Here is a 12,466-nt window from a genome sequence, read left to right as displayed (position 1 = left end):
TATTTCAATATCTTTCCAAACAAGTTGTAGTTTCAAGCAATTTTTGTTTAGTTACCTTCAATTCATCTTCGTGTGTAATAACTTGAGTTTCCAGATCTTTACGTTTTCCCCGAAATGACATAATTTCATTACTGTTCTTTTCCAGTTGGTCTTTAATTGAATTCAGTGTTCGAACCATATCTTTGGCCCACAACAGCATTTCATCAGATCTTTCCTTTTGCATCTTTCCTTTTCCGTTGCCTTTATCACTAGGTTCAGACAAGTTCTTCCCACTCCTCAAAGTCATATTGTTCAAGAATCAGCAACTAAACATTTTAAATTCAAAGTTTAAACTAGGGAGTAGGGAACAAAACTAGGAGCAGCACAGAAACTGCTGTTACTCCATTCAGAGACAGGTGCAGTTGCCAGGTCTGATTCCAAGGCTGGGGTCTCTAGATGACCCTGGGTTGAGCTCGAAGAAATGTCTAGCCATGGGGATAGCCCTTTCTACCTGTGAGTTGAGGGCCCCCGCTGCAGTACCTGTAAAAATAAGTAACAAAATTTATGTCCATTACACAGAAATGATTTCCCTATGTATTCTTCCCATGTATTTATTCTCATTTAGGTGGGGAAAAAGGAGTGAATTAATGAATAAAAAATAAATTAGTAATATAAAATCCACATTATAATACGTATTTCTCGAGATAGGTATATCACCATCTATTTTTGCTTCCATTTAGTTTATCAGCACTTTTAAAGTTAGCCAAACCTTATGGCTCTCTGGAGGAGGTGAGGGCTGTCATTGGAGAACTCATAGTTTCTTCCTAATATCCTTCTCTCATCTTCCTTCCATCCCCTGCTTTCTCAGTTCTCTTACTATGTCCCAAGCAGATTAGGATAGCTGCTCAGCCATGCTTTCCCTCGGTCTGATCATGCTAACGGGCAATCCTCTGATGTTCATGTCTGTAGTCACCTCTTCCACCGTCTGATATAGCTGTATGCCTTCTTTGTAAAACACCCTCAGTCTAGCAGGGTACGGGTACGGGGTATGGAATTTAATCTTTTCTTGCTTTAATATTTGTTTCGCTTCGGAATATTCCTTCCATTTCTGTAGGACCGCCGGGGGGGGGGGGGGGGGTAATCTTGATCAAACTATATTAACTTTCTGTTCCAGAACACCCTCTTCTTTCCCCAGGCCCTTCGTAGAATCTCCGCCTTGCTTTTGAATCAAAGGAATCTAAATACTATTGAGCACGGCTTACTTTCTCTGTCTCCGGAAGGCCTCGGGACGAGCGCACGGAGCGCCCTCTCAGTTTCAATCTCCATCATAAGGGGAATGTCTAGCGCTTCCCGCAGCAACTTTTCTGCAAAATCTATCATCGACAATCCCTCCACTCCTTCGGAAACATTATAAATCCTGATATTTTTCCGTCGAGATCTTCCCTCCTGGTCGAGCAATTTACTTTCCTGTTGATTTAATATTTTGATTGTCTTACTTAGTATCTATTCCACGTTTTGCACGCAATCTTCCACCTTCTCAGTTCGTGTCTGCCTCTGCTATTTTCTGATTGACGTTGGCGAGCTCTGACTTTATATCATTGAGTTGCTGTTTTATATCTTTTTGGACTTCCCTTATCTCTTCCAAAATCCTTATCATATTTGTCACTTTGCCTGAACGAGGCCCAATGTCAGCTTCGCCACCACACGCACGTGTAGGAGAGCCGTGCGTTGTACCTCTCTCTTCCATACACTCCGCAGTGATGTTTTCTTTTATCTCCATTCTTTTCCCCATTCTTGTCCCCCTTATCAATTCAAATATTTTCAAAATCTCTTATATTTGATGGATTAACGGGGCAAAATATGCGTTTTTCTGGAGGAGCTTTTGATTTAAGCTGCCATTCTGGACGATGATGTCACTGGAACCCCCCACCTGACCAGATTCATTACCCAGAACTAGATCCAGTATTGCCTCTCCTCTCGTCGGCCAGTCCACGTACTGTGCCAGGAATCCTTGTACACACCTGACAAATTCAGCCCCATCTATCCCCCTTGCAGTCAGGAGGTGCCAGTCAATATGAGGGAATTTGAAATCACCCATAACTACAGTGCTATATTTCTTGCACCATTCTAAAATCTGTCTGCTTATCTGTTCCTCAGTGTCCCGAGGGCTATTTGGGGGCCTATAGACTACTCCGAGCACAGTAATTGATCCCTTCTTATTTCTGACTTCTACCCGCACTGACTCAGTGGACACTCCCTCTGCAGTGTCCTCCCTTTCTACAGCCGTGATAGTATCCCTGACCAGTAATGCTACTACCCCCACCCTTTTCTACCTCTCATCTTATTCCTTTTAAAACACCTAAACCCCGGTACCTGCATCAGCCAATCCTGCCCTTCCTCCAGCCAAGTTTCAGTAACGGCCACAGCAACGTAGTTCCACGTACTGATCCATGTTCTAAGTTCATCCCTTTATTCCTAATACTCCTAGCATTGAAATAGACACATTTCAACCTGTCTAACTGGCTACTTTTATGTTTTGTCCCCTGCCTGTCCTTCCTCACCAACTTAGAACACATAGCATCATGCCCTTGTCCTTCTACCCTAATCTCTGCACTCATATTCTGATTCTCACCCCCCTGCCGAACTAGTTTAAACCCTCCCCAACAGCTCTATCAAACCTGCCCACCAGGATATTGGTCCTTTCCAGTTCAGGTGCAGCCCATCCTCTTTGTACAGGTCAGACCTTCCCCAGATGAGATCCCAATGATCCAGAAATCTGAACCCCTGCCACTGCACCAACTCCTCAGCCACACATTCATCTGCCATAACTTCCTGTTCCTACCCTCTCTGTCTCGTGGCACAGGCATGCAATCCCGAGATTACCACCCTTGAGGTCCTGCTTTTTAACTTATTTCCTAACTCCCTATATTCCTTCTTCAGGATCTCATCCCTATACATGTCACTGGTCCCCACATGGACCATGACATCTGGCTGCTCTCTCCTGAGAATACTGAGAACTTGATCCGAGATATCGTGGACCCTGGCACCGGGGAGGCAACAGACCATCTGGGATTCTCGATCTCTCCCACAGAACCTCTTATCTGTCCCCCTGACTGTCGAATCCCCTATCACTACTGCTCTCCTCTTTTCCCTCCTTCCTTTCTGAGCTGAGGGTCTGGTCTCACTGCCAGAGACGCGACCACTACAACTTGTCCCTGGTAAGTCGTCCCCACTAACAGTATCCATAACGGTATACTTACTGTTGATGGGATCAGCCACAGGGGTGCTCTGCTCTTACTGTGTATACCCCTCCCCTCTCCTGACAGTCACCCAGTTACCTGTCTCCTGATTTTTAGGGCTGGCTGTCTCCCTGAAACTCCGATCCATCACTGTCTCTGTCTCCCGAATGATCCAAAGTTCATCCAGCTCTAGTTCCCTAACTCAGTTTGACAGGAGCTGCAGCTATAGTCATCAGAGACAATTGTGCTGTCCCTGACTTCACACATCCTACAATCGGAGCACTGGACTGCCCTATCTACTGCCTCCATTACCAACTCCTAAGTTAATTTTTGAAGACATTTGTGAAGAATCAATCACTCCACTTATCTTATCAGCATTTTTTTAAATGTTTGTGATCGTGGACTTACCCAGGCTGAAGTAGCATCCTTGAGCTGTGTTACCTTCACCTGACACAGCCCTGTTAATAATTTCCAACATTTTTACAAGTGTTAAAGTGGTTCTCTGCCGCTCGGCTAATGGCCTGGGACTTGATGTAGGACGCTTAGGAGGCATAGTTAAATATTTCAAGTACAAAATCAGTGCACCACAGGGAACAACAAAAGTTTAAGAGCACAAGATAGCACATCCACATGCTGCCAAAACCAATGCGAGACTGGCGAAAGTGAGACTGTGAAGCATGCGCACGTGACTTGTATTTGCTGGAAAGTGGTGCTTCTTGTCCCAACAGCCTCGCATAACTGTGAGTTTTGGACGCATATAAGGAGAAGTTAGTAGAAATAGGTTTGACGCATAACTGTGAATTTGCATTGTCTGAAGATGCATATAACGAGGATAGTGTGTATATGGAATAAGGTAGATGAACTCCCAGCACAGTTGCAAATTGGCAGGTATGATGTTGTAACTATCATGGAATCATGACAAAGATTATAGCTGGGAGCTTAATGTCCATAGAATGTGCATTGTATCAAAAGGAAGGCAGAAGGAGTGGCATTATTTTGTTGGTTAAAAAAAGAAATCAAATTATTAGAGGTGACATAGGGTTGGAAAGGGTAGCATCATTGTGGATAAAGCTAAGGAACTGCAAGGCTAAAAAGACTCTAATCAGAGTTGTATTCAGACCTCCAAACAGTAGTAAGGTTGTGGCCTATGAATTACAGTAGAAGATAGAAACTACATGCCAAAAGGGCAATGTTACAAGTCATGGAGGATTTCAATATGCAGGTAGATTGGAAAAATCAGGTTGGTGTTGGATTACAGGAGGGGAAATTTCTAGAGAGCCTACAAGACGGCTTTTCAGAGTGGCTCGTGGTTGAGCCCACTAGAGGATCAGCTATTCTGGATTGGTTGTTGTGCAATGAACTGGATTTGATTAGAGACCTGTTACATACCCCGTGGGTATTTTGTGACTGGTGAGCATGATGTAATGGTCTTGTAATGGTGAGTTGATGTATTTTCCCGCCAGTGTGATGTCATGTGATGGCCTGTTCTAACAGGTATAGAATGGGGAAAGCCTTCTGTGATGCAGGGAGTTTTTGTTGGGACATTGTTTAAGTTGTCCATTTACTCTGATATGCTGCGTATTTGGTTTCATAACACAGTTCTGTTTTAAAGTGGAGATTTACTTTATATCGTAAGTCTCAAAGGTTTTGCCAAATGCTGTTTGGCCATTACAGAGATTTGGATGGCTCAGGGTCAAGAATGGCTACTTTGAGTGCCAAGCTTTAGATGTTTCAGAAAGGACAGGGAGGAAAAGAGGTGAGGGCGTGGCACTGCTGATCAGAGATAGTGTCACGGCTGCAGGAAAGGAGGAAGTTATGGAGGGATTGTCTACTGAGTTCCTATGGGTGGAAGTTAGGAATAGGAAGGAGTCAATAACTCCACTGGGTGTGTCTTATAGACCACCCATCAGTAACAGGGACATCAGGGAGCAGATAGGGAGACAAATTCTGCAAAGATGCAATAATAACAGGGGTGTCATGGTGGAACATTTTAATTTCCCCAATATTGAATCGCATCTCCCTAGAGCAAGGGGTTTAGATGGGGTGGAGTTTTCCTGATTTTCTGACACAATATCTAGATAAGCCTACAAGAGAAGAGGCTGTACTTGATCTGTTATTGGGAAATTAACCTGGTAAGGTGTCGGGTCTTTCAGTGGGAGAGCATCTTGGAGATAGTGATCACAATTCTACCTCCTTTACCACAGCATTGGAGAGGGATGGGAATAGACGAGTTAAGAAAGTGTTTAATTGGAGTAAGCAGGAATATGAAGCTTTCAGGCAGGAACCTGAAAGCATAAGTAGGGAGCGGATGTTCTCAGGGAAATGTGCCAAATGTTTTGGGGATATTTGTGTGGTGTTCTGCATAAATACGTTCTAATGAGACAGGGAAAGTATGGTAGGGTACAAGAACTATGGTATACAAATGCTGTTGAAAATCTAGTCAAGAAGAAAAGAAAAGCATATAAAAAGTTCAAAAAAACCAAGTAAAGATAGAGATCTAGAAAATTATAAGGCTTGCAGGAAGGATCTTAAGAATGAAATTACGAGAGCCAGAAGGGACCATGACATGGCCTTGGCAAGCAGAATTAAGAAAAACCCCAAGGCATTCTACAAGTATGTGAAGAGGAGAAGACATGAGAGAATAGGACCAATCAAGTGTGACAGTGCAAAAGTGTGTATGGAACTGGAGGAGATAGCGGAGGTATTTAATAAATATTTTGCTTCGGTATTCACTATGGAAAAATACCTTGGTGATTATAGGGATAGCTTACAGCAGACTAAAAGCTTGAGCATATAGAGATTAAGAACGAGGATGTGCTGGAACTTTTGGTAAATATCAAGTTGGATAAGTCATCGGGACCGGATAAGATGTCCCCCAGGCTACTGTGGGAGGCAAGGGAGGAGATTGCTGAGTCTCTGGCAATGATCTTTGCATCATCAATGGGGATGGGAGAGGTTCCGGAGGATTGAAGGGTTGCTGATGTTGTTCCCTTATTCATGAAAGGGAATAGAGGTACCACAAGAAATTATAGACCAGTGAGTCTCACCCTATTGGTTGGTAAGTTGATGGAGAAGATCCTAAGAGGCAGGATTTATGAATATTTGGAGCAGCCTAATATGATTAGGAATAATCAGCATGGCTTTGTCAAAGGCATGTTGTGGCTTAAGAGCCTGATTGAATTTTTTGAGGATGTGACTAAACACATTGATGAAGGCAGAGCTGTAGATTTCAGCAAGGCATTTGAGTATGTGCCCCATGCAAGGCTTTTGATGGTGGTTGATGTTAGACACTGCGTGTCATCAATATTGCAGGCACCAGCCCATATTTCCATATGCTGTAACAGACTGCAGGTAAGAGCCTGCTAATTGAATCTTGGCTCTCTGTGATCAGATGGAGAGACTACAGGCAGAGAACACATCTGAGTGGGGCAAGAGGGAGCGGTTGGAGACTGAGAAGCTGAATCTTGAAAGAGAGAACAAAAAGCAGAAGGCACAGATTGAGGACTTGATGGAAGTACTGACGAAGAAGAGGAAGCAAGCTGCAAGTGCCCTGGATACAGACCTGAAAACAATTCAGAGTGAACTTTTTGAGAAAAATAAGGTAAGGAATTGAATTGTTTATAAATGTTTACAGTTATCATGGAACTTCTCAAGGGAATTGTATACTAGATTGCACCAAATATCTTGTCAGCAGCTGCAATGACACTTCTCTTTCAATCATAGATATTTTGTTATTCTCACAGAATTGACACTAGCTTGAGAGCATTCTTACTCTTCAGCCATTGGTGAAAAGTTGGAAACAAGAGGAGATCTGCAGATGCTGGAACTCCAAGCAATACACACAAAATGCTGCACAGCCTGCTGAGTAAAATATTGGAATAGGCTTTTTGAGACAATAGATCATTCAAATCGCAACCATAAAATGTGCAGCATTCTGTAGTGAGTGACTTCTGGGAAAGGAGGAGAGAAGCTTTTGTGGAAGTATACCCATTAATAAGTGAACATTAGTTTAGAAGGAAAAAGATGTGCAAAGATATGAGAGGAGTGAACCATGTCAAAACATTTGATCAGTTCAAAAACAATAGTGGGTTCAACATGGAAGATTATCCAAGGACTGAAATTAAAGAGATAAATGGGCTGTGAAACAGGAGAGACAGATATGCTTGAGTAGATTTGCCTGTTTCATTCCAGAGTCAGAGGGTCATGAAGCCATATAGCACAGGCTCTTTGGCACACCATGTACGTACACTTGTCTAATTTATCCATGTTTGGTCCAAAGCCAAGGTGGTGATATTCAGCATATTTATCTCTACTGTTTGAATGATGTCCCTCCTAGTTTCACTCACTCCTCTTTTAATATTATCTCACTGGCTTTCATTCTAATGAGGAACAGGCCTCAGTCCCTGGAGCCTTCTCTTCATTTAATGTGATCACGGCAGATTTAATTTTATCCTCAGCTCACCTTTCCTACCTCCCAAATGTTCACAAATTCCTTAGTTTGAGGGTTGTCTCACATCAGTGCTGTCATATTCTGTTCCACAGCAACTCCCTGTTCCAACCTTTCCTCATCAGATTCCACACTTTTGCCGCTCTTCCACCAGGTTCAGACCCAGCTCTCTACAGTGCCTGCTCCAGCCCAAGTTGCACTGGAGCTAGTGTCTTATCCTATACATCACATTCACCCTTGTCTCTCCCTTCTGTACTATAATTCATCAGATTAAGCTCTTGTTTAGAATCTTCTCTGGAATTAATTCAATTGAACTTGCAACTTCAATTTTAAGTTTTCACTGTAATTTACTAAAATTCCTTATGAATTATTGTAATTACATTCCATGAATCTGCAGTCCATTTCTCTGGATTCCTACTTACTGTATCTTATTGAATTTCATTTGCATTCATGCTGTTCACAGATTTTCTTGGTGGTTTCTGAAATTTCCTGGAAACTAGAAGATTCCAAACTGTTCTTTCATGGTTGGTTTCAATTGTATTCTAACGAGCTAACCAAGGTCTCAATTTCACATCTCATACAATAGACAATAATTGAAACTAGGCAGAACTCCTGCATTCATTCCTTGGCATCTCCTGTCGGCTCTTGTCCTTGGAGATGAAGTCTGTGATAACTTTACTCTGTAGTGGGTCAGAAAATTAGCACCTGATCTTTCTGTCATTTGAGAGATGCCCCCCTATTGACTGATAAGCCATATCCTCCAATTCAGGTCTTGAATATAAATCTGCAAATATGCAATGAGAACACTTACTCATTTTAAATGCTTGGGATGTTTTAATTTTGACTGCTGGGTATTGCAGCAATTTTCACCTATCCAGTTGCCTCCATGATATTGAAGTTGCTGCTTAAGCATTGCAATCTTTGAACCACAGGTCTTGTTGCACTGTTGTTGTCTTCACACATAATTATGTTGGAGGGTATTTAATTGCAGTGACTGGAATTGCTCTATGAGCATACTGGATAAGAGTGATAGGTTTCAGACTCCAAACAATGTAATTATTGGATGGTTGCCAGGTTGGTTGGTGGCGCAGTGACATCAGCGCCGGACTCTGGAATGGAGGTTTCCGGGTTCGAATCCAGTTAGGCCATTCCCGAGTACGCTTTCCATCCGTGCCAGATTGAGTGTTGAGCTCACAACTCAACCTCGTAAGATAAAGAAAAATACTGACAAAATGTCTGTGTGAGGAATGGCGCGCCACACAGTCTTTAGTTCCGCCCTTTGTCAGGCATGAAAGTGCCCAAAGCTGGCCTCTTAGGCCTGAATTGACATTGTCGTGGTCATCATCATCAACATGCCAGAAAATCACTTTGTTTTCTCAGGGGGGCTAACATTCTTGTGGGCATGTTTACTCGAGATGTTTGGAGTGGTTTAAACTAATATGGCAGGGGGATGGGAACTAGTATGATAGAGCTGAGGATGAGCCAGCGGGTTTACAAGTAGATGATGGATGTAAAATGAATGTAAGGAAGAACAAGTCAATGACTGGGTACATTGCAGACAGAGCAAAGAGTTAAATTGTTCCACAGAGGCAAAATTCAAAGGGGTGAAGAATTCTGGACTGAAGGTGCTGTCTTTAAATATGCATTATTCAGAATAAGGTGGATGAACTCATGGTGCAATTGGAGATTGGTCAGTATGACACTGTGGGCATTACTGAGTCATGGCTGAAATAAGGTTATAGTTGGGAGTTTAACATCAAAGGGTATACTTTATATCAAAAGGACAGGCAGGAAGGCATAGGAGGTGGTGTGATTTTCTTGGTAAGAGATGGAATTACATCTTTAGAGAGAGGTTACGGAGGGTCAGAGAATTTTGAATCTGTGTGGGTGGAGAAAGGCATCTGCAAGGGTAAGAAAAAAATGGGAATCATATACAGGCCTCCAGATACTAGCAAAGATGTGGGCTTGAGATTGCAAGGGGAGCTGGAAAAGGCATGTAAAAGAGTAATGACACAATTGTAATAGGGGACTTCAATTTGCGAGGGGATTGGGAAAATCAGGTTGGTATTCCATGGATCACAAGAGAGGAAATTTGTTGAATGCCTACAAAATGGCTTTTTAGAGCAGCTTGTGCTTAAGCCTACTTGGGGAAAGGCTGACTTAGGTTGAATGTTGTGTATTAACCCAGATCACATTAGGGAGCTTAATGTAAAGGGACCCTTAGGAGACAGTGATCGTAATGTGACAGAATTCACACTGCAATTTGAGAGGAGAAGCATAGGTCGCATGTATCTATATCGTAATGGAATAAAAGGAATTACAGGGGCATGAGAGAGGAGCTTGCCCAGGTGGATTGGAGAAGGATATAGCAGGGGTGATGGTAGAACAGAGATTGCTGAAGTTTCTGGGAAGGTTCACAAGACGCAGGGTAGATATGTCCCACAGAAGGAGAAGATTTCAAATGGCAGGTGTAGGCAATCAGGTACTAAATGTGAAGTTGCATAATTGGGAAGCTTTTAAAATCCAACAAAAGGCAACTAGAAAAGGTATAACCATATAACAATTACAGCATGGAAACAGGCCATCTCGGCCCTTCTAGTCTGTTCCGAACGCTTACTCTCACCTAGTCCCACCTACCTGCACTGAGCCCATAACCCTCCATTCCTTTCCTGTCCATATATCTATCAAATTTTTTTTAAATGACAAAATTGAAAGGAAGAGATGAAATATGAGGGCAAACTAGCCAATAATATAAAGCAAGATACCAAAAAGTATTTTTCAGTTATATAAAGACTAAAAAGGAGGTGAAAGTTGTTATTGAACCATTGGAAAATGATGGTGGTGAGGTAGTAACGGGGGATGAAAAATTGGCAGATCAACTTAATGGGTACTTTACACGTATCTTCACTGTGGATGGCTTTAGCAGTATGCCAGTCCTCTGTGAGTGTCAGGGAGCAGGGGTGAGTGCCGTTGATATTCCAAAAGAAAAAGTGCGAGGCAAACAGAAAGCTCCTAAGGTGGATAAATCACCTGGACCAGATGATCTACATCCCAGAGTCCTGAGAGAGATTGCTGAAGAGATAACAGATGTATTGGTCATGATCTTTCAAGAATCACTTGATTCTGGTATGATCCAAGAAGCCTAGGAGATTGCAAATGTCACTCCACTCTTTACAAAGGGAGAAAGGCACAAGAAAGGAAATTATAGGCCAGTTAGCCTAGCCTCAGTTGGGAAAGTGTTGGAATCTTTTATTAAGGATGAGGTTTTGGGATACTTGGAGACTGATGATAAAATAAGCCAAATTCAGCATTGTTTCTGTAAAGGGAAATCTAGCCTGACAAATCTATTAGAGATTTAAGGAGAGGTAGTGGATGTTATTTTCTTGGATTATGGCATTTGATAAGTTGCCGAAGATGAGGCTGCTTAATAAGTTAAAATCCTATGGCATTACAGGAGAGACACCGGCATGGATAGCAGAATGGCTGACAGGCAGGAGGTAGCAAGTGGGAATAAAAGGGAACTTTTCTGGTTGGTTGCAGTTGCAGAGGTGTTCCTTGGGGGATCAGGATTGGGACTGCTGATGATATGAAGATAGGTGGAGGGGTAGGTAGTGCTGTGGAAACAATGTGTTTGCAGCAGGACTTGGACACATTGAAAGAATGGGCAAAAAACTGCCGGTGGAAAAGTGGCAGATGGAATACAGTGTTGGGAAATGTATGATAATGCGTTTTGGTAAAAAGGACAATAGTGTGGACTGCTATCTAATTGGGGAGAAGGTTCAAACATCAGAGGTGCAGAGGGACTTAGGAGTCCCCATGCAAGACTCCCAGAAGGTTAATTTACTGGTTGAGTCTGTGGTAAAGAAGGCAAGTGCAATATTGGTATTTATTTCAAGGGGAATAGAATATAAAAGCAAGGAGATAATGGTGAGCCTTTATAAGACACTATTCAGGCCACACTTTGAGTGTTGTGAACAGATTTGGGCCCCATATCTCAGAAAGAATGTGTTGTCATTGGAGAGAGTCCAGAGGAGGTAACGAGGATGATTCCGGGAATGAAGGGGTTAACATATGAGGTGTGTTTGGCAGCTTTGGGCCTGTACTCACTGGAATTTTGAAGAATGCATGGGGATCTCATTGAAAACTACTGAACGTTGAAAGGACTAGATAATAGGGTGGATGTAGAGAGTATGTTTCCTATGATCAGCCATGATCATACTGAATGGCGGTGCAGGCTTGAAGGGCCGTCTATGGTGGGGGTATCCAGATCTAGAGGGCACAGCCTCAAAATTGAGGTGTGTCCTTTTAGAGCAGAGGTAAGGATGAATTCTTTTTGCCAGAACGTTGTGAATTTGTGGAATGCTCTGCCACCAACTGGAGTGGAGGTGAAACCCTTAGGTATATTTAAGGCGGAAGTTGATCATTTCCTGATCGGTCAGGGCATCAAAGTATTTGGCAAGAAGGCAGAGTTATGGGGTTATGTGGGATCTGTTATCAGTCATGCTAGAATGGCTGAGCAGACTTGATGGGCTGAATGGCCTAATTCTGCTCTTATGTCTTATGGTCTTCTGACCTTTTCAAGATGATTGGATTACTTATTCACTATTGCAGAGACTATGGCACAGAAACAAGCTCTTCAGCCAATCCAGTCTGCCGAGCTATTATTCTGCCTAGTCCTATCAACTCACACCTGGACCGGAGCCCTCCATACCCTCCAGTCAATGTACTTATACAAACTCATTGAACCCACATCTGTCACTTTCACTGGCAGCTCATTCCACACTCTCACCACCCTCTGAGT

General features: G+C 42.7%; 1 protein-coding gene across 3 annotated transcripts in view; it reads left to right on the top strand.

Annotated features, from left to right (window-relative positions):
* The window catches only part of ccdc102a (coiled-coil domain containing 102A), a 236,746-nt gene that overhangs the window by 164,616 nt on the left and 59,664 nt on the right, over positions 1-12,466 (top strand). For all 3 annotated transcript variants that reach the window (XM_059992451.1, XM_059992450.1, XM_059992448.1), the window contains one exon: positions 6,610-6,819. In XM_059992451.1, the coding sequence (XP_059848434.1) occupies positions 6,610-6,819 (210 nt within the window). The remainder of the gene's footprint in view (positions 1-6,609; positions 6,820-12,466) is intronic.

This window comes from Hypanus sabinus, chromosome 17, assembly GCF_030144855.1.
Source record: "Hypanus sabinus isolate sHypSab1 chromosome 17, sHypSab1.hap1, whole genome shotgun sequence".
Taxonomy (NCBI): Eukaryota; Metazoa; Chordata; class Chondrichthyes; order Myliobatiformes; family Dasyatidae; genus Hypanus; species Hypanus sabinus.
The sequence above is the reverse complement of the archived record's forward strand: the minus strand, read 5'-3'. Positions and strand labels throughout refer to the sequence as shown.